The 25549-nt window shown below is 51.6% G+C and overlaps 1 protein-coding gene across 1 annotated transcript; it reads left to right on the top strand.

The window, feature by feature from the left end:
* Positions 1 to 2352: 2352 nt before the first annotated feature.
* Positions 2353 to 20870, top strand: PTCH2 (patched 2; the record flags this gene model as incomplete). The annotated part of the gene is made up of 22 exons (XM_084242299.1): positions 2353 to 2424; positions 2871 to 3063; positions 12442 to 12631; positions 12739 to 12808; positions 13013 to 13104; positions 13708 to 13903; positions 14493 to 14614; positions 14754 to 14901; positions 14981 to 15112; positions 15191 to 15346; positions 15436 to 15528; positions 15846 to 15971; positions 16063 to 16181; positions 16271 to 16619; positions 16761 to 17073; positions 17162 to 17304; positions 17389 to 17569; positions 17674 to 17954; positions 18063 to 18200; positions 19878 to 20020; positions 20107 to 20206; positions 20586 to 20870. The coding sequence occupies 22 exons, from the start codon at positions 2353 to 2355 to the stop codon at positions 20868 to 20870; spliced, it is 3642 nt and encodes a 1213-aa protein (XP_084098425.1).
* Between the last annotated feature and the right edge of the window lie 4679 nt (positions 20871 to 25549).

Below are 25549 nucleotides of genomic sequence, written 5' to 3'. Positions count from 1 at the left end.
GGCATTTATTTTACTGGATAAATGAGCTAATGAAAGTGGCAAACCTGTTAGGTGTTCATCCCCTTGGCCTAAAATTTCCCTTTCCTCAGGACTAAGGTTTTGGAGATCATGTTAGTTGACACAAGTTTTCAAAAAGCAATTTGGCAATATGTAGTAAGAACCATAAAATTATTCATACTTCTTGACAAAACACCCCCACTTCTGGGAATCCTTCCTAAGGACACTCTACAAATGATTGATACAAAGACTATGTAGTAACATGAAATGTTTATGATGCAATGATAAACAAGTTTAGGGGAACTGACCAAGAAATTGGCCAGAGATAATAGCTGTGTTAAAGTAATGAATTTATTGGAAATTCTTTTTTTCATTTCCCCAAACTAGCATATTTATTAGAGTATTTATTTTGATAGAGTATGTTAGAATATTTATTTTGCTCTCCTCTGCCAGAGTTTATCTATCAGTAAGAAAGCTGTCAGAAACAATATATTTAGATGGTAGAGTTGGTTTTTATTTTTAAAGATTTATTTTTATTTATTTATGCATACAAGAACTGGGGTACAGGATGGGGGTGGGAGGAGGATTCACCACAGACAGCGTAGGGAGCAGAACAGGGGAATCTATTAAAACACACTGCAGCCAGAGAAATCTGCTTCGCCTTGTGGCTTATTTCCCTGGCCGGGGATCAAACTCAGACCACAGCAGCGGGTGATAGCCTGATAGCCTGAGACTTAACCTCTATACCACCAGGGATGCTCCTCAGGTGGTAAACTTGATGAAAGTTTAAAAAGTTCTGTTCCCTGTCTCAAATCCTTTTCACCCTGATTTCTGAACCGCTCAATGACTCGTCAAAACCTCCCCTGCTGCTCCCCTCAGCAATGTACTTCTGTCAATCTGCCTGTTCTGTTCCCCACTCTGTCTCTGGTGAATCCTCTCAACCCCCGCATCTCTGGCCTGTACTCCAGCTCTTGTATGCATAAATAAATACATCTTAAAAAAAAAATAACTAAGCACCTGGGGCCTCCCTGGTGGCGCAGTGGGTTGAATGCAGCGCTGTGAAGCTGTCCACAGCCTCTGCAGTGCCAGTTCAATTTCTGGCCAGCCAGGGAGATTCCCACATGGTGTGGCAGGCCTCTCCTGTCTCGCCCGCTGCTCCCCTCAGCAGTGTATGGTCCTTCTGCCTGTTCTGTTCCCTGCTCTGTCTCTGGTGAATTCTCTCACCTTCCAGTGCCTTTGGCTTGTACCCCAATGCTTGTATAAATAAATAAACCTTTAAAAAAAGTATTAAGCATCTACCTACAGTCTAGTGAGGAAGGCCAACTTTCAAGTAAATAAACGGTGTCATAAATGCATTAATAAAAATATGAGTGCTACAAGGAACACAAGAAACAACTGTCTGCCAGAAAAGAGACATGAATCGAGGAAGGCTTCAAAGAGGGGGTGATTGATTCATGTACACTTTTGAAAGTTGTCTGCCCAAACAAGAATGCCAGAACATGCACAAAGGCAGCACAGCTTGGAACAACATGGTGTGTTTAGGAAATTGCATGGGGCTCTGACAGGCTAGAAGGCATGTTGGGTGGTGTGAGTGAACTATGGGAGGGAAGGTTTTAGTTAGATCAGGCAGGGTCCTGTGCACAGTGGACTTTGTGTTTTGAATCTATCAAAAGACATGCACGTTAGAGAGATGACTCTGGCCTCAGTGGAGAGACTAGAGTGAAGGGGGCAAGAATGGAGACAGGGAAGCGTGAAAAAAGTCTTTGGGTCTCGGCTGGTTCGGCCAGCGGATCCTTTCTGGGCATTGGTCCCCCCGACTTCCACTTGGCTAGCACGGCGCCTCCCGGGATCCCTGCCCTCCTCCGGGAGGGCCCCGCAGGCAGGCTGGGCGCAGCGAGGCTCGAGGCTCGGGGTGGCCCTGCCTGGGTGGTCTCGGGCCCCGCCCCCCGCGGCGCCGTTGCCTAGCAGCGGATCCGGCCGCGCGGCTCCGGGTAATTTGCAGGCCTCTCAGCCAATGGGAGGGCGTCGCCCGGTCCGCTCCCTTTTTCTGGGGTTACAGGCGCCGCCTCGGCACTGTGGGCGCCACCTCGAGCTGAGTGTGGCGTAGCGGGCGTGTGGCTTTGCCTGACACGCAGGACCCCGTCCCCGGCCGCGGCGCCCCAGCCCCGCACCGCCCCGCGTCCAGCCTCGCGCAAGGGCTGGCACCCCAACCCCATCTGCACCCACGCCTGCGCTTAAGCAGCCCTGCTGAACCCCGAGGCGCGGTCCAGTGGAACAGGGGTGCAGGACAGTCTATGGGGATTCCCAGATAACGCGGGTCGGGGGCGCCCACGCCGCCCCCCCATCCCCGCCAGCATGACTCGGCCGCTGCCCCTCGGGGAGCTACCCCCGTGCTACACACCTCCAGCTCGCCCCGCAGCACCCCAGGTGAGTGGAGAGAAAGCCAGAAGAAAGAAGACGGGGACCAAGTCTCTTGGCTTGGGCTTCTGCAAGGTGTGATGTTTCTAAGTGCCACGTGTTTTGGGGTGTCTGAAGACAGGTGAAATAGTACAATTGATTGTGTGTGTGTGTGTCCGTGTGGGTCCTCAGCATCTGGCCACGAGCGAGAGTATGTGTGTGTGTCCACCGCTGGGTCCTCTTGAGAACAGGTGTGTATAGTATGCTCAGAAACGGGTCTGTGTCTTTTTCAAGTTTATATTGTGTTAGGGGAAGGGAATGGAGTTAAATCTTTTTCCAAGTTTTGACCTGTTAGTATAGGTGCTCCCTGTCCTGTCCAAGCCAGGGCTCTGCACAGAGTGTGTATAGGGAGAAAATGGAAGGATTCTGTGCATTGTTGCAGTAATGCCTGGCTGACCCTTCTCTTTCCATCCCAGATCCTAGCTGGGAGCCTGAAGGCTCCACTCTGGCTTCGTGCTTACTTCCAAGGCCTGCTCTTCTCTCTGGGCTGCGGGATCCAGAGACACTGTGGCAAAGTGCTCTTCCTAGGACTGTTGGCCTTTGGGGCCCTGGCACTGGGTCTCCGCATGGCCATCATTGAGACAGACCTAGAACAGCTCTGGGTAGAAGGTGAGTTGTGAACACTGGCCATGGTTGCTTGGGTATGGCAAGCCTAAGACAAGAATAGGGATGGACTCTGGGTCTGCAGGGGATACCCACCTTTGCGTCTGGGCATCTGGGAGCTCTTCTCCCTCCCACATTTGTAAATGGGTATCTGCAGCTAATGGACTCCTGTGAGTAGGTATATAGAACAGTTATGAGTGAGAGTATGTTTATCATCTATTGTCAACCTTTTGTGTGTACTTTCTACTGCACAGCAGGGTTTGCAAAGGCAATCAAAACAAGACCAATCTTTCAGTAGCAGGGAAAGTAAAATATGTGCTGGGGTATAATATACAATAGAATACAAAGCAGAATATGATTATTGTGTAAGGAGGCAAGGAGAGATCACATCTGATGAGGAGAATCAGAAAAGTTAGAGCTGGAAACCTGGGAAAATGAATAAATCATCTGACAGGCCTTTAAGGAGATGTCCCATGAATCCAGGTCCCCTGCAACCATTTAGTGGAAAAGCAGCCAAAACCTCACTTTGAAGCAACAGCAGGATCAGGTGGAACCAAATCCTTATGTTTAAATGGAAGCATTAGATAAAAATGATTTCTTATTAACAATGTCAGCATAACTCCTCTTTCCTGGGTCCTGGTTTCATAAAGCAGCCCTTGAATAGTGTCAAACTCCTCTCTATTCTTTCCTGGGAAATTTGTACCTATGGGTTTCCCCCAAATCCTCTCCAGCCCTGGCCCACACCCAAAAGCAGGGCCCAGGTTAAAGTCTCACACCCTTGAGTTATTTCAAATGCTGGCAAGCCCTGGGATCCAGAGCAGATGTTTCTTGGAGCCTGCCTGCCTGCCTGCCTGCCTGCCTGTTGGGCTCTCACACCCCATCTCCACCCTACCCCCAGTACGCTGCACACTCATACATATACACTCTAGGCTAGCTCTGGGGTCTAGAGCAGATGTTTCTCTGTGCCTGCCTGCTCCCAGCCCCAGGACATACATGTGCACACATGCACATACACATACCCACACCCACACCACTGCTGCCTGGGTGGTCCCAAATGACTTGGATTTCCTGCCACAATAGAGGCTCCCCCCACCCCACCCCCTCCCTCCTCCATTCCCCAGATCTTCTCATCTAAACACTGCTCATCTAAACGCTGTTTGAACCTCCTCATCCTCTCTCTTACACTCTAGTACAGAATAGACTAGACCCTGCCAGGGATTTGATGCTATTTATGGGAGTGTGATGGAAGAGAATAGCCAAATCCTGGGCCTTCTTTATTTCAGAATACTGCTCTGTCTTATACTGGCTAGGGCTGTGGATGAAATAAAAATAGTGATCCTGACTTGATCTTTTCTCTGTATATCTGTAGCTGATCCTTCTCTGTAGTTGAGGAGGCAAAGAGGAGCTGATGAATGTGAGACTTAGGGTTTCTCTATTCCTTTTCCTTGCTAATATTGAAAGCAAAGAAGAAGCAGGACATTGGCTATCAGAGTTCTGAGCCAAATTTCAAGGTCCTCTTCAGCTTTGCCATGGTGAAAACTCAGAATGTGATTTGTCCTTCCTGATCAATTTTAAAACAAAAGGGCTCAGAGATAGGTTGTTCTCCACATAAAAACCACAACATATAACCCTAGTAGTACTTACAGCAATAGTGATACAGATGGTTTGAAATTGGGCACTAGGGGTTAAAGTCTCATTGCTATCAAGCTATTGCCAGCCACTGCAGCATGAGTTCCATCCCCTGCCGGGGAGCTGACCCACATGGCACAGCAGACCTCTCCTATATTGCCTGCATCTCCCCTCAGAAGTGTATTTCAGTAGAACCTGTTGTGCTCCCCTTTCTGTCTCTAGTGAATCCTCTCATCCCCTGCACCTCTGGACTATACCCCAGTTCTTGTATGCATAAATAAATTTTAAAAAAGAAATTGGGAGCTGTCCCTAAAAGTAAGAGGCAATCAGTCATTCTATTTAGAAGACAGGGGATGGACACATACCAGCTGATAGAGCCACTTTGACTCAAATATTCAAGGCTGAAACAATGTAGAAGCGAACACTTTTTTTTTATAATAACCAATTATTTAATTAGTGGATTATTTTTTAAAATCATTTATTTTTTTAAGATTTATTTATGTATAGAAGAGCTGGGGTACAGGCCAGAGGTGCAGGGGGTGAGAGGATTCACCAGAGACAGAGTGGGGAACAGAACAGGCAGATTGACAAAATACACTGCTGAGGGGAGCAGTGGGCGTGACAGGAGAGGTCTGCCACGCCATGTGGGACCCTTGCCGGCTGGCTGGGATCGAACCAGTGCCACAGAGGCTACGGACAGCTTCACAGCACTGCGCTCAACTGCCTGTGCCACCAGGGGAGGCCCTACTTTCTCTTCTATATGTGGCCTTTCTGGAATACATAGCAGGTCAGGAAGATCTGCCAATTCCTCTGATTATGACAGCGTTTCAGATACAGTGAGGCTTCCCTCCTCAGGCCTTGGCCTCAAGATTACCCTTCTTAACCTTGCCACCAGCATCAGCCTTCTGGGCTTCAGGTTTGTCCTCTTTGGTAGTCAGCTTCTCACCTTTTTCACCTGCCATCTTGCAAGGTGGGAAAGAGCAATTCTTCCTTCTTAGCCTCTTTTTTAACACCCTACTTTTCCACCCTTGCAGCCATTGCTCTAATTGAGGACACATTTGGTCTCAGGCAGTCTGTACAAGCACACCTTGCATTTATCATGGGTTTAGTTCCAGTAAAGCAAATATTGTAATAAAGGAAGTTGTGAACTTTTTGGTTTCCCAGTGCAAATAAATGTTATGTTTATGCTATACTGTAGTCTGCTGATTGTGCAATGACATTATGTCTAAAATAAAAGCAATATACATACCTTAATTAGATGTGACACAGGTGCATAGTGAGCATATGCTGTTGGAAAATTGGTGCTGATGGACTTGCTCATGCAGGGTTGCCACAAACCATCAGTCTTTTAAAGAAGCAATATCTGTAAGGTGCAATAAAAACAAGGTATACCTATACTTTCCTGATTATATCATTTAGAATTTTTTTTAAGATCTATTTATTTATGCATACAAGAGCTGGGGTGCAGGCCAGAGGTGCGGGGGGTGAGAAGATTCACCAGAAACAGAGTGAGGAACAGAACAGGAAGATTGACAGAAATACACTGCTGAGGGGAGCAGCAGGCGAATCAGAAGAGGTCTGCTATGCTATGTGGGTAGCTCCCTGGCCGGCTGGGGGATTGAAGTCATGCTGCAGTAGCTGAGGATGGCCTCATAGTGCTGTGCTTAACCCCTTGCGCCACCAGGGAGGCCCTAGAATGCTTTTAAATCACATGAAAGAGGAGAAAGATTGACTTATCCCCTGGAACAATCAATCAGACTGTAGAGAAGTTTCAGGATGATTAATTCAGCAACTTAGAACATCAACAACCTAGATTCTCTCTTCTCTGCCTTCTTTAGCATGCTGGCTGCAATAATAATCCACAGGGTTATTACCTTGTCCAAAGGTGGCTGCTGCAGTGCCAAAAAGGGAAATCATCCTTGCATCCCATTTTGAAAGGAAGGGAAAAATTACCAATCCCTTCCCCAAGGCCCCCGCACACCAGCCAACTTCCCATTTGGTCACTTTGGCTAGTGCTGTGTGACGTCCTGTACCTAAATCCTATCCTCCACTTGGAAAAAGCAATGAAATTACTGTGATGGACTTTAGGTAATTAGATTTTACCTCCTGAAGCTGGGGAGGGGCCCAGCTGCCCTGAATCAGTAGGCCTTTCAGAGGATGATCTATTAGAGAGGTAAATAATCTTCTGTCAGCCCTACCTTCTAATCTACCTCCACACTGCCCTCCTGTGGTGTATCTGAATCTGACCAAGTCAGCCCCCCTGCCTAGAGCCCTCCACTGCTTTCTACCAGGTTCTGGGGAATGACCACAATCAATTCCAAGCTCCTTAGCATGCTGTCTAGTTGCTGTGCAACCTAACTGCTTCTTCAGCATTGTCTCTGCTTTACTCTTAGCCGACCAGCAACATTGAACCTTTGACAGTTTCCCCACACACTTACTTGGTGTAGCGACAGGAAGGCACAGGGCAGGATCTCTGTGACTGGAGCAGACAGGTGAAGGAGTCCTAGAGCCCTCGGTGGCTTTTTCAGCGTTTTATTGAGTTTTCCAGGTGCATGGCAGGCAGGGGTGCCCTGGGGGCCGGGAGGCTGACAGGCCTCCCAGCCCCCAGCAAGTCTTCACTCTGGGCCCTCTGATGTTCTGTTGGGGTCTCTGCTTCTCTGCTGGTGCTGCTCTCATCTGTTCCACTCTCTCGCTTATTCTCTTCTGCTCTGCTGGCGTCCCAGCGACACCGCCCTTATAAGTGTAGTCTCTCAGCCCAGGTGTACCCACCTACGTATGCCCACACCCTACTCCAGGTGCCCGCCATCAGGCACGCATTCAGGAGCACAGGGGTCCATCATCAATCCTAATAGTGGGAGGGCAGAAAAGTCTGACAATCATTAATCATTTACCCTACACTCGGTTCTTGCTCTAGAATATACTGTCAGGTGATTAAAAACGTTAGGCCATCTCACTTCGCTGCTCAAAATCAACCAAGGCTCCCATTTCACTTGGACATGGCCTGAGTCTCTACAATAGCTTATAGGCCCTCACATGTGTAGACCATAGCTGATGAGCATTTCTTTCTATTTATTTATTTATTTATTTATTTATTTATTTATTTATTTATTTATTTATTTATTTATTTATACAAGCACTGGGTATAGTCAGAAGCGCGGGAGGGTGAGAGAATTCACCAGAGCCAGAGCGGGGAGCAGAGCAGGCAGACAAAACACACTGCTGAGGGGAGCAGCGGGCGGCAGGAGAGGTCTGCGTGCCATGTGGGACCCTCCTCTGGTGGCCGGGGAGTAGCCGGGGATTGAACCGGCGCTGCAGAGGCTGCGGGCAGCTTCGCAACCCAGCGCTCAACCGCTGCGCCACCGGGGAGGCCCGATGAGCATTTCTTTTTAAAAAAGATTTTATTTTTGTGTAGAAGAGCTGGGGTGTAGGGGCAGGAACAGACACACTCTAGGTTTTCTGATCCAGCAGACCGGGTAGAGTCAGAGCCCTCAGTGGTATTTTGCAGCTTTTTAATTGGGATTTACCCGGTACACGGCAGGCAAGGGTGCTGGGAGGCCGGGAGGCTGGCAGGCCTCCTAGCCCCCAGCAAGTCTTCACTCTATCTGGGCGCTCCAGCCTTCTCTCTCGGCTTCTGCTGCTTCTGTTTCTCTTTCGGCTTCTACTCGTTCTTGGTTTCTTCTGGCGTCCCCGTGACACCACCCTTAAAAGCCCAGTCTTTCAGCCCAGTTGTACCCACTTCAGGTGCCCGCCATCAGGCGTGCATTCAGGACCACAGGTTTCCCTCATCTATCCTAATGGCGGGAGGGCAGAAAAGCCTGATACCTTTTACCTACCCTACATGGGGTGTAGTCCAGATGGGGGTGAGGTGAGAGGATGTGAGAGACATTAAGAGAGAGAAGACACTCTGCTCCCCAGAGACAGAGTGGGGAGCAGAACAGGTGGATTTACTGAATGAAATACACTGCTGAGGGAAGCAGCCGGCTTTCGCGGTGATAATGCTGAGACTTAACCCCATGCGCCACCAGGAGGCTGGTGATGAGCATTTATAAGGGTCTTGATACATCCTACAATATTGTTTTCCTCCAAATATTGTTCCAAATTATACTCACATGGTAGATTAGAATGCACTCCTGGGCTCCCCGGTGGCGCAGCGGTTGAGCGCTGGGTTGCAAAGCTGCCCGGAGCCTCTGCAGCGCCGGTTCAATCCCCGGCTCCTCCCCGGCCACTGGAGGAGGGTCCCACATGGCGCCCAGACCTCTCCTGCCGCCCGCTGCTCCCCTCAGCAGTGTACTTGGGTCCTTCTGCCTGCTCTGCTCCCCGCTCTGGCTCTGGTGAATTCTCTCACCCTCCCGCGCTTCTGACTGTACCCAGTGCTTGTATAAATAAATAAATAAATATTTGGGGGGAAAAAAAAAAGAATGCACTTCTATAAGCAAGCAATGGTGCTCTCAATTCTTTAATTTTTGCTAATTTGACAGATACTAACTTATTGTAGTTTTAATTTGCATTTATAGGATTACCTATAAGGTGGACTCTTTTTTGTTGTTAACTAATCAGTTATATTTTCCCTTTTGTAAAAATACAAAAGTTGGGCCTCCCTGGTGGCGCAAGGGGTTAAGACACAACCTATGAAGCTCACTGCAGCCACTACAGCACAAGTTTGATCCCCGGCCAGGGAGGTGACTCACATGGCGCAGCAGACCTCTCCTGACTCTCCCGCTGCTCCCCTCAGCGGTGTATTTCAGTTGATCTGCCTGTTCTGTTCCCCACTCTGTCACTGGTGAATCCTCACCCCCCAAAACTCTGGCCTGTACCCCAGTTCTTGTATGTATAAATAAATAAATCTTTGTGCCTCCCCTGGTGGTACAGCGGTTGAGCGCTGGGCTGCGGAGCTGCCCACAGCCTCTGCAGCACTGGTTTAAACCCTGGCCGCCGTGTCGCCATATGGCACCACAGACCTCTCCTGCCGCGCCCACTGCTCCCCTCAGCAGTGTATTTTGTCAGTCGGCCTGTTCTGTTCCCCGCTCTGGCTCTGGTGAATTCTCTCACCCTCCCACGCTTCTGACTGTACCCAGTGCTTGTATAAATAAATCTTTTTTTTAAAATTAATAAATCTTTAAAAAAAATTAAAAAAATACAAAAGTTGGGCCTCCCTTGTGGTGCAAGGCATTAAACACTGCGCTGTGAGGCTATCCGCAGCCTCTGCAGCATGAGTTCAATCCCCAGCCAGAGAGCTGCCCACATGGTGCAGCAGACCTCTCCTGTCTCACCCGCTGCTCCCCTGAGCAGTGTATTTCAGTAGATCTGCCTGTTCTGTTCCCCACTCTGTCTCTGGTGAATCCACTCACACCCCAAACTTCTGGCCTTTATCCCAGCTCTTGTATGCATAAATAAATAAATCTTTAAAAAATAATAATAGTAAAAAGTTTCTTTAAAATAATTTTTAAAAAATAAAAATACAAAAGTTTCTTTAAAGGGTACTGATTTTGATGCCTTCTTCCCCAATACTGTTTTCTCCCCACCAACTCACTTATAGTTGTTTTCTCTTCTCCAGTTCTCTCCCATTTTTCTGTCATATCATTTCTCACCCAGAAATTATTGAATAATAACTCTATCTGTACCTACTATGTGCTGGGCAACTTCCTATGTACTTTATTGCCTTCATTGATTCTAAGTCCACCAAAGCTTTGTCCCCATTTTACAGATAAAGCAATTGAAGATCAAAGAGACTAAGTCATTTTCCCAAAGCACAAATTAAGTTTTTTTTTTTTTAAAGATTTATTTATTTATACATGCACTGGGTACAGTCAGAAGCGCGGGAGGGTGAGAGAATTCACCAGAGCCAGAGCGGGGAGCAGAGCAGGCAGAAGGACCGAAGTACACTGCTGAGGGGAGCAGCGGGCGGCAGGAGAGGTCTGGGCGCCATGTGGGACCCTTCTCCAGTGGCCGGGGAGGAGCCGGGGATTGAACCGGCGCTGCAGAGGCTGCGGGCAGCTTCACAACCCAGCGCTCAACCGCTGCGCCACCGGGGAGGCCCACAAATTAAGTTTTAGAGGCAAGGCTCAGAGCCAGATCTGTAGAGAGACTTTGTGCTGACCCCTAGGCGGTCTCTCTTCTCACCTGCCCAGTACATCTCAGCTCCTCTGCACTCCCAGCTGACATCGTTATTAGCCGAAGTTTATCTAGTTCTCTTCCTCATTTTTTCTGAGGATTCTTGATTCTCTTTGGGGTTGTATTTTAAATTGTCGGTGTTTCTTTCTCTTGCTTTCCTACCCGTTGTCTCAGAGTTCCTTCCTGCTCCTTTGCCTCCTGCCTCGCCCTTACCGCGGGAGGTTTTCTCAGTTGAGCTCTTCTGCCCCTCCTTATAGCAGCTCTGGCCTAAGCCTGGTGAAATAAACACCAAAAACCAGGCCTGGGGAAGAAGTGGAGGGTTGGAGAAGAAAGAAAAAGTCTAGGAAGAATTGGACAGTGGAGAGGGCAGGGTAGCTGAGACTGTATATATGAGGGGAGGAGAGTATATGAGTAAATCTATGTTAGGGGGTTACCAAGGGTTTGGGGCTCTCATGAATGAGGAAAATATGTGTGTTTGAATTAAAAAAAAAAAAAGATTAGGGAGCATGAACATCCCAGGTGAGGCTGGAGAAACAGTGCACATGGTCCCTGGGGTTGGCAGTGACCAAAGGAAGAGGCCCCAGAACTGGGGTGGGGCAGTGGCTGCAAACTGGGTCCAAGACCAGACAAAGTCCACAAAGCCTCCCCGGGTGGTTTAGCTCTGGTCCTCAGCCTCCAGGAAACCACTGTCAGGTCATGTGCCCTCACAGCACCCTGCCCCCACCAGACCCCTGTCACAGAACTTTACTCCCTGGCAGCATAACGCGGGGCTTCAGGGGCACTGTGACCAAGGACATGCAGCAGGTATGGCACCAGCACTCCCTGTTTTCTGGACAGTGAGACTGAGTGTGGAACCCCACCTTGCCCTTGGCTCGCTTTGATTTCACCTCTGCCAGGGCGAGTGGGTGGAAGCAGGATATTGACAACACTTCTCTGGAAGATTACCAGAACCTTCCTCTCCCCTCTACCCCCACAGAGTACATACCCTCTGTGTAGAGCAGTTTGCAAAAGGTATTATAGATAAAAATCACTGTCTGGGGCAACATAAACTAGACCAGCCTACCCCTAGACCTGTTCTTTTAGGAGACCCTCCCTATGACAGCCTCACTATTTGTACCTTTTGTCATTCCTTGGCCTCCCAATCAGAGCATCCTTGGCCTCCCACCAGACTGAGTGAGGTTTCTTTTACCAACACACCCCTATAAAACCTAGTCCTGGCCCAGCTCATGCTGATCTCCCTTTAGTTTTGAAATTTATTTTATTTATTTTTTGTAGAAGAATTGGGGTCCAGGCCAGAGGTGTGGGGGGTGAGAGGATTCACTGGAGACAAAGTGGGGAGCAGAACAGGTGGAGCTACTGAAATATTCTACTGAGGGGAGCAGCAGGAGAGACAGGGGATGATCTCTCATTTTTAAGTTATTTTCTCCAAGCCCAGTCAACCTTGTTCTTACCTAAGCCCTAGAAATCACACAAGAGATCCATAGAGCCACACAACTGGAAGCCTTCCCGCTTCCCTGGCAGAGTAGCAGATTCTACACGGAGGGCCAGGAGCCTGGGGAGTCAGGGTGGCCATCAGGGAGCAGGCAGGTCTCCCATGGTGCCATGGGTTCAGGCTCTCTCCCCCCAGCTTTCTCTCTCTGGCAGTGGGCAGCCGGGTGAGCCAGGAGCTGCATTACACCAAGGAGAAGCTGGGGGAGGAGGCAGCATATACCTCCCAGATGTTGATACAGACACCACGCCAGGAGGGAGAGAACATCCTCACACCAGAGGCACTTGGCCTCCACCTCCAGGCAGCCCTCACGGCCAGCAAAGTGCAAGTGTCACTCTATGGAAAGTGAGTCTGGCTGAGCTCCTGAGCAGCTGGGGGTGAGGCATGCTGTGGCAGGGCTGGAGCGGGAATCCCCCCCTCCTGCTGATCTCCTGGGCCCCTGGCTATTGCAGATCCTGGGATTTGAACAAAATCTGCTACAAGTCAGGAGTTCCCCTAATTGAAAATGGAATGATAGAACGGGTGAGTATCTTCAACTGTTTTCTGAAACTGAGTGGAGGTGGAACTTCTTCAGTAGGGAAGGGCTCAGAGAAACTCCCGGAGGCTCAAAGTTGGGAGGTGGGGGGGGCGGGGGGGGGGATGGGGTGGTTGACAGGGCAGCCTACAAAAGTCGCAGGTGAAGGGTCCCAGGGACACGACTGATGTGGCCTGCGGTGTCTCTGGCAGATGATTGAGAAGCTATTTCCGTGCGTGATCCTCACCCCTCTCGACTGCTTCTGGGAGGGAGCCAAGCTCCAAGGGGGCTCTGCCTACTTGCCGTGAGTGCCACCACAGCTGCTTGCAGGGCATGCCAGGACTTCCCAGCAGAAAGGAGGGTGGGAGTAAAGAGAGTGATCAAAACCTCACCAAGGGCCCGAGTTAGGGTCAGGATGGCTGAGACTCTCCCCACATGCCCTTCTCGCCTCCAAGGAGAAGACAGACCTATCTTATTTGGACAAAACAAAACACTAAGACCTGTAAGATCTGAGCAAAGGAAATAAAAGATCCCCAAAAAGAGACTGCTGGGGAGAGTTAGCTAGATACCAGCTAAGTTGTTGCCCAGGCCTGAAAGAAAACTTGATGCAGGCAACTGCTGTGGTACGATTAGAGGATAGACAGCTCGGGAAGGGACCCAGTGGAGCTTTCCTGTGTATTAAGTATGGTCCATGCTGGTGTCCACCTGGCCCTTATGTCCATGTGCAGTTCACTGTAGCAACTAAGTGCGCTGGTGCAGCCCCAGAACTTTGGAAAGCTTTGCGCACCCCCATGTGGTAGGGGATATAGGCAGCCAAGAGGGTGAGGTACCACATGAGTCCCCTAGCAGACATTTGGAGGATGGGAATTGATCCCTGGTCCTCACCAGCCATGGGCTCTACCCCCAGGGGCCGCCCTGACATCCAATGGACCAACCTGGATCCAGAGCAGCTGCTGGAGGAGCTGGGCCCCTTTGCATCCCTTGAGGGCTTCCGGGAGCTCCTAGACAAGGCACAGGTGGGCCAGGCCTACGTGGGGCGGCCCTGTCTGCACCCTGACGACCTCCACTGCCCACCGAGTGCCCCTAACCATCGCAGCAGGCAGGTGGGTTCCAGCCAGGTCTGCCAGGAAAAGACCTTTTTCCTTCCGCATCCCCTCGTCATATGTTCCTCTGTTCTGGTAGAAGGCAAATTGCAATCTTTGCTCTGCCCCCATTTCCCGGACATCGTTACTCTGCCCACTGTGTGCTGGACACCTAGAGTGTTACATGCCCTTTCAATTCTCCTAAGGAGCCTTCAAGTGGCATCGAGTCCCTTTTTCCTTTTCTAAGCCCAGACATGGGTAGACTTTATTGAAATAGACATGTTCAGGGAAGCAAAGAACAAATCAGCTAAGCATGTTACACTTAGTTTCCTAACGGTCTATAGGGCCCTGTGAATGTGGACCTTTTTCCAAAGCCCACAAAGTTATCCTAGCAGCATGTTTCTGGGCATCTGCTCCCTCTTGTGGCCTCCTCTCTGCAAAACCCTAGCTCTTCACTTACAGAGTAGACCAGAGGCTCAGGAGATCGTTACCTGCCCCTCGGTGTACAGAGCTCCATGGCAGGCATGATTCCTGGAGGTAGTAGCCCAGGGACACCCGGTTATCTACAACTAGAGCCTTTGGGACTATCTCCTCTGCTGTCCCCCTGTAGGCTCCCAACGTGGCTCAGAAGTTGAGCGGGGGTTGCCACGGCTTCTCCCACAAGTTCATGCACTGGCAGGAGGAATTGTTGCTGGGAGGTATCACCAGAGACCCCCAAGGACAGCTGCTGAGGTAAGGCCTCCCCTGACAGTTGACAAGGTGACTCCAAGCCTGGGACGCCCCTGCACTGAAGCCCCCGCGCCACACTTGGAACACCCTTGCCAGGAGTTGAGACCAGCTCTGATCCCTAATTCTCCCGCACCCTCACCAGGGCCGAGGCGCTGCAAAGCACCTTCCTGTTGATGAGTCCCCGACAGCTGTATGAGCACTTCCGGGGTGACTACCAGACGCACGACATCGGCTGGAGTGAGGAGCAGGCCGGCACTGTGCTACAGGCCTGGCAGCGGCGTTTTGTGCAGGTCAGTGTGGAAAAGGGAGAGGGCAGTGCCCTGAAGCCTCCCCTTCCTCCTGCCCCTCAGATCCACCCTGTCTCTCTAGATGGCCCAGGAGGCCTTACCTAAGAACGCATCCCAGCAGATCCACGCCTTCTCCTCCACCACCCTGGATGACATTCTGCATGCTTTCTCTGAAGTCAGCGCTGCCCGAGTGGTGGGAGGCTATCTGCTCATGGTGGGTCCAGCAGCATCCGGCGCCTTGCCCCCACTTCCACCTGGAGCCCCGTCAAGACTGTGCCCTCTCTCTCCACAGCTGGCCTATGCCTGCGTGACAATGCTGCGGTGGGACTGTGCCCAGTCCCAGGGGGCGGTGGGCCTCGCTGGGGTACTGCTGGTGGCCCTAGCAGTGGCCTCAGGCCTTGGGCTCTGTGCGCTGCTCGGCATCACCTTCAATGCTGCCACTACTCAGGTACGCCAGGGCCGCAGGGCAGACATGGGCACCACGGGCTCAAGCCATTCGTTCAGTTCCTCCAGCTGTCCTCTCCTGTGCCCCTCCAGGTTCTGCCCTTCTTGGCACTGGGCATCGGCGTGGATGACGTATTCCTGCTGGCGCATGCCTTCACCAAGGCAACACCTGACACCCCTCTCCAGGTAAGGCCTCACCTTCCAGTCTGGGCTACTCTGAGGCAGTTCAGCATATGGGTTAGGAACTTCTGGGTTTGGGTGACCTTGCTGGAAGGTAACCTCCCTGTGCCTGAGGTTCCTCGTCTGTAAATGGGGGTATTGATAGTGCTTAGGTCGTAAGAGTTGTGAGGGTTGGCGTGATAAACAGGTCAAGTGCTGAGGACAGTGCATGACAGTAAATGTGAGCTGCTGCGCGGTGGGCCTCTCTCCTCTGCCATCCCAAGTTCCTGCACCTCCCCCTGCTCTACCTTGAAGGCCCCAGCCCCCCTCCCCTGTCCTGGCAGGAGCGCACCGGTGAGTGTCTGCAGCGCACAGGCACCAGCGTCACACTCACCTCCATCAACAACATGGTCGCCTTCTTCATGGCTGCCCTGGTTCCCATCCCTGCCCTGCGGGCCTTCTCCTTGCAGGTGAGGCCTCAGGAACAGGGCTGAGCTCGGGTGGGCGTGGTGCTGGGAGCATGATTCATCCAGCCTTTGTGCCCCTCCTGTTCACCCCCAGGCGGCCATAGTGGTTGGCTGCAACTTTGCAGCCGTGATGCTTGTCTTCCCAGCGGTCCTCAGCCTGGACCTGCACCGGCGCCATTCCCAGCGCCTTGATGTGCTCTGCTGCTTCTCTAGGTACCCCCACCCCTTGGCCCCTCCCATCCTGTCCCCTCATCAGCATTTCCAGGCACACACCTGCCAACCTCTCTCTCTGCCTCTTCCAGCCCCTGCTCTGCTCAGGTGATTCAGATTCTGCCCCAGGAGCTGAGGGATAGAACAGTGCCAATGGGCATAGCCCACCTGACTGCCACAGTTCAAGCCTTTGCCCACTGTGAAGCCAGCAGCCAGCATGTGGTCACCATCCTGCCTCCCCAAACCCACTTGGTGCCCCCCGCTTCTGAGCCACTGGGCTCTGAGCTCTTCAGTCCAGCAGGGTCCACACGGGACCTTCTAGGTCAGGAGGAGAGGACGAGGCAGAAGACAGTCTGCAAGTCCCTGCCCTGTGCCCACTGGGATCTTGCCCATTTTGTCCGCTATCAGTTTGCGCCCTTGCTGCTCCAGTCACACGCCAAGGTGAGACCACAAGACTGTGGGAGTGGGGTGGCCAAAGCACAGGCTTGGGTGTCTCTGGGCCCCAAGGGCAAAGGGCCTTACCTGCCACCTGAGGACTGGGGGGCATCCCTAAGCCTCCAGCTCAGTTGCCATTTCCCGCAGGCCATGGTGCTGGTGCTCTTTGGGGCTCTTCTGGGACTGAGCCTCTATGGAGCCACCTTGGTGCAGGATGGGCTGGCCCTGACAGATGTGGTGCCCCGGGGCACTAAGGAGCATGCCTTCCTGAGCGCCCAGCTCAGATACTTCTCCCTGTACGAGGTGGCCCTGGTGACACAGGGTGGCTTTGACTACGCCCACTCCCAACGCGCCCTCTTTGATCTGCACCAGCGCTTCAGTGCCCTCAAGGCCGTGCTGCCCCCGCCTGCCACCCAGGCACCCCGCACCTGGCTGCACTATTACCGCAACTGGCTTCAGGGTAAGAAGCAAGGACGCTGGCAGGGAGGACTTCTGCAGGGAGAACCTGCCTGGGACCACATATGAATGTGCCCTATACTGTCCCCTAGGAATCCAAGCTGCATTTGACCAGGACTGGGCTTCCGGGCGTATTACTCGCCACTCCTACCGTAATGGCTCTGAAGATGGGGCCCTGGCCTACAAGCTGCTCATCCAAACCGGGGATGCCCAGGAGCCTCTGGATTTCAGCCAGGTTGGCAGAGGCTAGAAGGGTCATCAGCACAGAGGGGCTCCAGGCCTCATGGGCATAGGCCTTCAGCCCTTTCTGCCTCTGCAGCTGACCACGAGAAAGCTGGTGGACAAGGAGGGATTGATTCCGCCCGAACTTTTCTACATGGGGCTGACCGTGTGGGTGAGCAGTGACCCTCTGGGTCTGGCAGCCTCACAGGCCAACTTCTACCCCCCACCTCCCGAATGGCTGCATGACAAATATGACACCACTGGGGAGAACCTTCGAAGTAAGTCCCTGGGGAACCCAGTAAGAGCCTTGGCCCAGGCCCTGCCCACAGCTCCCTGAGCTCACCTGCCATCCCTCCTCCCTGCTGCCCTCTCCCTTCCACAGTCCCGGCAGCCCAGCCCCTGGAGTTTGCTCAGTTCCCCTTCCTGCTGCACGGCCTCCAGAACACTGCAGACTTCGTGGAGGCCATCGAGGGGGCCCGAGCAGCGTGTGCTGAGGCAGGCCGGGCAGGGGTGCGCGCCTATCCCAGCGGCTCCCCCTTCCTCTTCTGGGAGCAGTATCTGGGTCTGCGGCGTTGCTTCCTGCTGGCTGTCTGCATCCTGCTGGTGTGCACCTTCCTCGTCTCTGCCCTGCTGCTGCTCAACCCCTGGACAGCTGGCCTAATAGTGAGTCCGAGCAGGGGTGAGGTGGAAAAACCCCTGGCTCCCCACCCTACCCTGCCCACCCCATCATCCCCACTCCCAGGAGCCCTGGGTGAACCCTGCCCTCCCCAGGTGCTGGTCCTGGCAATGATGACTGTGGAGCTCTTTGGCATCATGGGTTTCCTGGGCATCAAGTTGAGCGCCATACCCGTGGTGATCCTCGTGGCCTCAGTGGGCATTGGTGTCGAGTTCACGGTGCACGTGGCTCTGGTGAGCAGGGCGCGGGGGGTGTAGCCAGCTGATGGGGTAGTCAACAAATATTTGCCAAGCAGCTATTATGTGCTAGGTACTTCTTGAGAATTTGGCATATAATATCAATTCAGATGGTTTGCGTCTTCGAGGAGTTTGTATTCTAGGTATAGAGATAGACGATAAATAAGGAAATAAATAAGCAGCCATTTTGTCGAGAGGAGGGGACAGAGGCCAGACCTCTGAATGGAAGGACAGACAGAATGTGGAGGTGAGAATAGGGGGACTAACAATTCTTCGGATGGTTTTACTCTGAAAGGGATCAAAGAGATGGGCTGGCGGCCAAAAGGCAGTGTGGGCTAAAAGAAGGGTTCTGCCAGGTCAGAGACAGAGAGCTGGACCCACGTGGGCACAGGCCTTGCCCAGAGCCCCGTGTTCTCCAGCGAAGGAGGAATAGGTAGTACAGTGGGGGCAAGGCTCACCTTTCTCTCCCCTCAAGTAGCTCTCTTATTATGATTATAAGAATAGTGTGCAGTCCTTGGGGAGTGAGAGGGCCATTGTGCAGAAAAGTACAAGAATTATTTTTTTTTAAGATTTATTTATTTATTTGTTTGTTTGTTTGTTTGTTTATTTATTTATTCATACAAGCACTGGGTACAGTCAGAAGCGCGGGAGGGTGAGAGAATTCACCAGAGCCAGAGCGGGGAGCAGAGCAGGCAGAAGGACTGAAGTACACTGCTGAGGGGAGCAGCGGGCGGCAGGAGAGGTCTGCGCGCCATGTGGGACCCCCCTCCGGTGGCCGGGGAGCAGCCGGGGATGGAACCAGCGCTGCCGAGGCCATGGGCAGCTTCGCAACCCAGCGCTCAACCGCTGCGCCACCGGGGAGGCCCCCAGTACAAGAATTATTAATCCTCTGAAATGCCACCCTGAGAAGTGCTGTATTGCTTTGGGGTCTGTCCTGCACCAGGGAGCAGCAAGCTTTTTTTTTTTTTTTTTTAATAGAAAGGAACTTTATTTTTTATTTATTTATTTATTTATTTTTAATAGAGGCATGCTTTATTTATTTGTTTGCTGGTTTGTTTATACATGCACTGGGTACAGTCAGAAGCGCGGGAGGGTGAGAGAATTCACCAGAGCCAGAACGGGGAGCAGAGCAGGCAGAAGGACCGAAGTACACTGCTGAGGGGAGCAGCGGGCGGCAGGAGAGGTCTGCGCGCCATGTGGGACCCTCCTCCGGTGGCCGGGGAGCAGCCGGGGATCGAACCGGCGCCGCAGGGGCCGCGGGCAGCTTCGCAACCCAGCGCTCAACCGCTGCGCCACCGGGGAGGCCCAGCAAGCTTTTTTAATAAAGAGCTAGATAGTAAATATTTTAGACTCGGCAGACCATATGGTCGCTGTTGCAGCTACGCAGCCCTGCCAACACAGTGCAAAAGCAGCCACAGGTGATATGTAAATGAACTAATTTCAAAAACAGATGACAGGCTGTAGTTTGCCAGTTCTGGTCTAGACATTTCTCTGAGTCTGTCCAGACACAACTATGCAGTGAAACATAAATGAACTTGTGCATGCTTTCCAAACAGTCCCCAGAGCTTGGCTCACCCCGCCTTCTGTGGGTCAAGGCACTGGTGAGCCCTGGGAACAGCTGAGCAGAAGTTGGGGGGATAGGTGAGCGGCTCCAGGACCACTTTCTTCCCCCAGGGCTTCCTGACCACCCAAGGCAGCCGGAACCTACGGGCGGCCCGTGCCCTAGAACACACCTTTGCCCCAGTGACTGATGGGGCCATCTCCACACTGCTGGGTCTGCTCATGCTTGCTGGTTCTAACTTTGACTTCATCGTAAGGTAGGGGTGGGGGCTCGGGGCAAGGAGGCAGGGCCTGCTGTGCCGGCTGCAGGACCTGCCCATGCTGACCACCCACCCCCACCCAGGTACTTCTTCGTGGTGCTGACAGTGCTCACACTCCTGGGCCTCTTCCATGGGCTGGTGCTGCTGCCTGTGCTGCTGTCCATCCTGGGTCCCCCACCAGAGGTGACCACACCCTCTGTCTGCTCCCAGGGGGTGGGGCAGAACAAGCAAGGGAAGAGATAGAACCAGAAAAAATGCCCTTGGTGGCCAATAGAAAGGGCTCAGCTCATAGGAATCCCTTCCCACAAGGTGCCACCAGTTGGGGTGGCCGCCTCCCCCTTGGCCAGATCCCATGCCCCTCACCCTCAGTCCTCCTGGCTTCTTCATGGGACCCACCTTTTAAGGTCCAGAGCAAAGTGCAGGCTTTTCCCTAGGCCTCCACATCCTGTCCCTTGTCCGCTTTCATATCCCGCCAGAGGCCCACAAGGATGCACCAGAGAGATGCTGAAGGGGATTGCGGGCCCTTACCCCTGGCCTCACTGGGACTGGTGTCTCCCCACAGGTGGTGCAGATGTACAAGGAGAACCCAGAGGTCCTGAGCTCTCCAGCAACCCAGGGAGGAGGATTCAGGTGGGGGATGTCCCCCACCCTGCCCCAGAGCTTTGCCAGAGTGACTACCTCTATGACCGTGGCCCTCCACCCACCCCCACTGCCTGGAGCCTATATCCACCCAGCCTCTGATGAGCCCACTTGGCCCCCTGCTGCCACACCAGCCACTAGCGACTCTAGCAACCTCAGTTCTAGGGGGCCATGTCCGGCCACCAGTGAAAGAGCATGGGAAGCATGAGGACCCTGGCTGAGCAACATGAAGGCATACAAGCAGTGGGGATGGTGGGAGCAGGGTGGACTCCTGGAGAGTCCTGCTGCTGCCTGCCTGCACCCCTGGCCCTCCCACCACAGACCTCCCCGATAGCCGATAGCCGAACAAAACCGCCACCCTCTGCCAGCACTTGTGGCTGCAGGCAGCCCTGTTCCACAGCCCCGGCCCACACTGGTGCCCAAGACTGGGGGATCCTCTAGCACCCTGCCCCACTGCTTGGTGACTCCTGGGTAGGCTCTCTGTACCCCTGCCCACCCCCTCCCACAGAAATTATTTATATGAAGATGTCTATTTTTGTAGTTTGTATGGATGTTAGCTATGCTGAAAGTTTTATTTTTTAAAGAGTAAAATATATGCTATGTGAACTCATCTCAAATGATTTTGGTGTTTTTCTTTCAGTAGAGTTGGTAGTTTGCAAGCAGTGGCGTCAGGGCCTAAGGTCCTGGGATGACTCTGGTCCTGGGTGGGAAAGGTCCCAGGTTCTGAATTGTTACCACATAACAACTGGTCTGTTTATTCACCTGGCAAGTAAAGATGATGTTCAGCAACTATATTTTGGTCAGGGCCTCCCTGGTGGTGCAAGGGGTTGAGTAGCAGCACTGCGAAGCTGTCCGCAGCTACTGCAGCACAAGTTCAATCCCCGGCCAGGGAGGTGACCCACATGGAGCAACAGACGTCTCCTGCCGCGCCCGCTGCTCCCCTCAGCAGTGTATTTCAGTCAGTTTGCCTGTTCTGCTCCCCAATCTATCTCGGTGCTCCCCAATCTATCTCGGTGAATCCTCTCACCTCCTGCACCTCTGGCCTACACCCAGTTCTTCTATGCATAAATAAATAAATCTTTAAAAAACAAAAACATATGTTGGTCATATACTTAGTAACAGAATCTGAGTTAAGTGCTTAAATATACAAAATGATACAGAGGTTTTTGGTGTGAAATCATACAGTTGTGGCTTTCAGAGCCATCATAATCCAGCTCTGTGAGCCTCTCCACACTCATCTCCATCCTCCTGTTCCAGCAGCACGGGGTTGGGAACAGGCAAAGAGACACAGACGTGCCAGGGGTGGGAGGTGAAGTGGAAGCAGATCGGGAAAGTGGCCAATTGAAGCAAAGATGGGGACAGCAGGGTCTAGGGAAACATTTTGTGAGTTTTGTGCCCAGACCAACCTCTGGACCCAATAGAGGCCTTCACCAGTCAGCAGCCAGCCTGGTGCCCCAGAGGCTCCCTTGACCAGACAGCTAGGACATCAGCTGTGGGAGCTCCAGAAACAGGTTGTGCTAGCAAGCAGTGAAGTGCTGTATTTAAGATGTTTGTTCTGTAAGGTTATTGCACAGCCCACATCCATCATATTTGAAGATACTGGCCACACCCCTGGGCCAGAGTACAGAGCCTCGCCCAGGGATGTGGGGGAGGTCCTATATTGCCCTTCCCCAACTATCCCAGGGCTCAGTCTGAACTGGGTTCCAGCCCTGGATTCCAGCCACCCACTAACCAGGAAGGGTCCCACCTCACCCTACCCCACCCCACTAGGCGAAAGGCCATAAAACCACATTCTGACAAAAAGAAGGGGCGGTGCTAAAGGGGGAGGCTACTGAAGCTGAATCAATACTCAATTGCTTAAAAAGACTTAAGAGAAGCAAATAGTTGGCTCAGAACTTTGAGTAGGGGGTGCATCCAGGGAATTTGGGTCAAGAAGTGCTCAGGTCACTACAGAGGGGACTTTGGGTGGAACAGATGAGCTCATCAGGCTGGAATACTGCAAAAAAGGTCAGCCCACTGCGCCACTTACCACCCGAGTGACCTGGGAAAGTTAGTTAATCTCACTGAGCCTCAGCGTCTCCAAATGGGAAGATGACAGTCTATAGGCTGCTCTTTTTCTTCCAGGATTTGAATGAAATCATTTTTGCAAGCAATGACCTGCCATCTCATAGACACCCTGATTATTTTCGTAGTTTGTATAGATGTTAGCTCTGCTGGAAGTTGTTGTTCTGATTGCATGCTAAAGAAACAACCCAGAAGTGTAGAGTCACAGTCCTGGTGTGGGAGCAGCTGAAGGGATTCCAGCTCCTGGCGGCTGGACTACCGCAGGAGTGGTCAGTCCTAAGTGTGCACATCCTATCTCTGGGGACCAGCCCCAGTGCTTGAGGGCAGCCCAGCTTGGGTGGCCCCTCACACCACTCAGCCCTCTGACTTCAACACTTATCATGGTTCCCCATCACTGACAAGCCTTTCCAGGCCTAACTTCATATCAAGCCTATGTCATCGCCCCAGCCTCTTCCTGTCAGTACCCCAGCCAGACCCACACTCTTACTCACACCATGCTCTACTCTGCACAGGCTGTATCATTTTCAGCATCCACCTCCCAGGCTATTCCCTTTGCCAGAAAACTTTTCCACCTTCCCTTGACCAAACTGTCCTTCAAGATAAATTGGATGCCATCCTCACCCCCACCTTCACTACCCTGCCCACTGTGGTCCCAGGAAGCCCCTGAATGTCTCTGCTCAACTGCTTCTGCACTACGAAAAAAATAATTAATTAAATCATAAATTAATACTAATAATAATAGAGTAGATAGTACTGAAACTCGGCAACTGGGACAGCACTTAATCCCAGGCGCTGTACAAGGCGTGGGAAACGCCCATAACTCCCCTGGCAAACCAGGCGAGGGTAACTTGGGAGACCTGAAGGGAGAGACCAGATCTAACCTCCAGGGGTCCCTCTGGCGCCTCCCCGCCCAGGCCCGCCCAGGCCCGCCTAGGCCCGCCCAGAGCGCCCGAGTCACCTACGGGTCGGGGCCGCCTGTAATTTGCATACCCATGGTGCACCACGGAAAGACCGGTCCACGGTGCTTGAAGTCCAGCTCCACGGGGACAGCATCGCCGTTGCAGGGCACGCTGCCCGCTAGAGACATGCTGTCGATGCAGACTCCACGCAGGGCGTGAGAAACACACAAGTGCAGAACAACCATGAGTGAGCTAAGTGTTAACTTGCTCTGGGAGGGGCCAAGCAGGTGTTGGCTGTTATACTCTGGTTTCTCTTCAGATCGTATAAATCTTTCGCCTTTTACTAAAGATTTCCGTGGAGAGGAGCAATTCTGAGTCTTTATCCAATTTTTTGTGGCCTTGCTTTTAGCAGGGCTGTATTTCAAAGTTCAAAAATAGAACCGTCAGTTTTAGTTTTCTCAGTAAGCTGCTAACAAGGTGATTGTTTGTGTGTTTCCAGTGGCTTTGTAGCTGAGAAAAGCTCTCTCAGCTGCTGGCTTATACATTTTCTTAAAGCATTTTTTTTTTCCCCATACTTAGTTGCTTTGTTTTTCTTCATGTTATTTTTCCTTTCTTACATTATCTTTTAGTTGCTTTGTTTTTCTTCATGTTATTTTTCTTTTCTTACATTATCTTTTCTGTTTCGTACTACAGCTTCTTGGGTTTTTTTATATATATGGGTTTTTTTCGTGGTTGTCTATGTTACTGTTTGAGGACTGGATTTTGCCCTAATTTCTCCAGTGCATTCTATGACCTTAAATCCTGGCACAGGAGCTCTCAAATATTTGCAGAACAAATTGGATATGTCATTTAATCTTTTCCACTATGTGTAAGGAAAATTCATCCAAACAAGTTTAAAGATCTAATTGCATTTGTTTTTCTTAAAAGATTTATTTATTTATGCATACAAGAACTAGGGTGTAAGTCAGAGGTGGGGGTGGGGTGGGAGGGGCGTGAGAGGATTTGCCAGAGACAGATTGGGGAGCAGAACAGGCAGATCTACTGAAATACACTGCAGAGGGGAGCAGAGGGTCAGACAGGAGAGGTCTGTTGCACCATGTGCTCACCTCCCTGGCCGGGGATCGAACTCATGCAGCAGTGGCTGGTGATCGTTTCATAGCACTGTCTTTAACTCCTGCAACACCAGAGAGGCCCTCCAACTAAACGACTCCTGAGCTACACAGTATCCCGTGGAGCAAGGAGGGAGACCCAGCAAGAAATACAAAAATACAAAATGGAAGGTTTTCATAGTTGAACAAGATTATTAGTGCCAAAGAAAAGATTATTCCAGGCAAAAACCACCCGACCTCAGGGAAAGCGGGGGGGGGGGGGGGGGGGGGGGGGGGGGCGGGCGGGGGCGGAGGGGGCGGCGGGGATGATCCTTATTATTCAGATTTTTGTCTCACTAGTGCTAACCAGAAAACTCCAGTGTGATTGGTTTACAATTCCACTTTGGGGAGTGGCTGTAACTGGAGTTAGGTTAGGTATTAATTCTTGGGTGAGGCCCAGCATGAGGAACTCCATTTTGTGCCTATTTTTTTTTTAATTTTTTAACATACGCTCTTCATGAGATTACTCTTCCTAAGAACCCTATTAAGTAGGTTTTATTATTATCTCTTTTACAAGTACGGAAACTGAGGTATAGGAAAGGTCAAGTACTCTTACTCATGTCACACATCAGAAAGGAGTGGCGCTAGGATTTAAGTCCAGGCAGTGTTGCTCTTGAAACATACTCTTCACCTCTGTGCTATTTGACAGGGTTCAGGAAATGCTATGCCAAAATACGTCACTTTGGTATGTTGAATATTTTATGCTGAGGGAATTTGAAAAAAAAAAAAAAAAGGTCACTGACAGTCCACCCCTGCCCTCTTCCCTTAAAATCCGT

This window comes from Talpa europaea (assembly GCF_964194135.1).
Source record: "Talpa europaea genome assembly, chromosome: 9".
NCBI classification, from domain to species: domain Eukaryota; kingdom Metazoa; phylum Chordata; class Mammalia; order Eulipotyphla; family Talpidae; genus Talpa; species Talpa europaea.
This window is presented reverse-complemented; position numbering and strand designations above follow the sequence as displayed.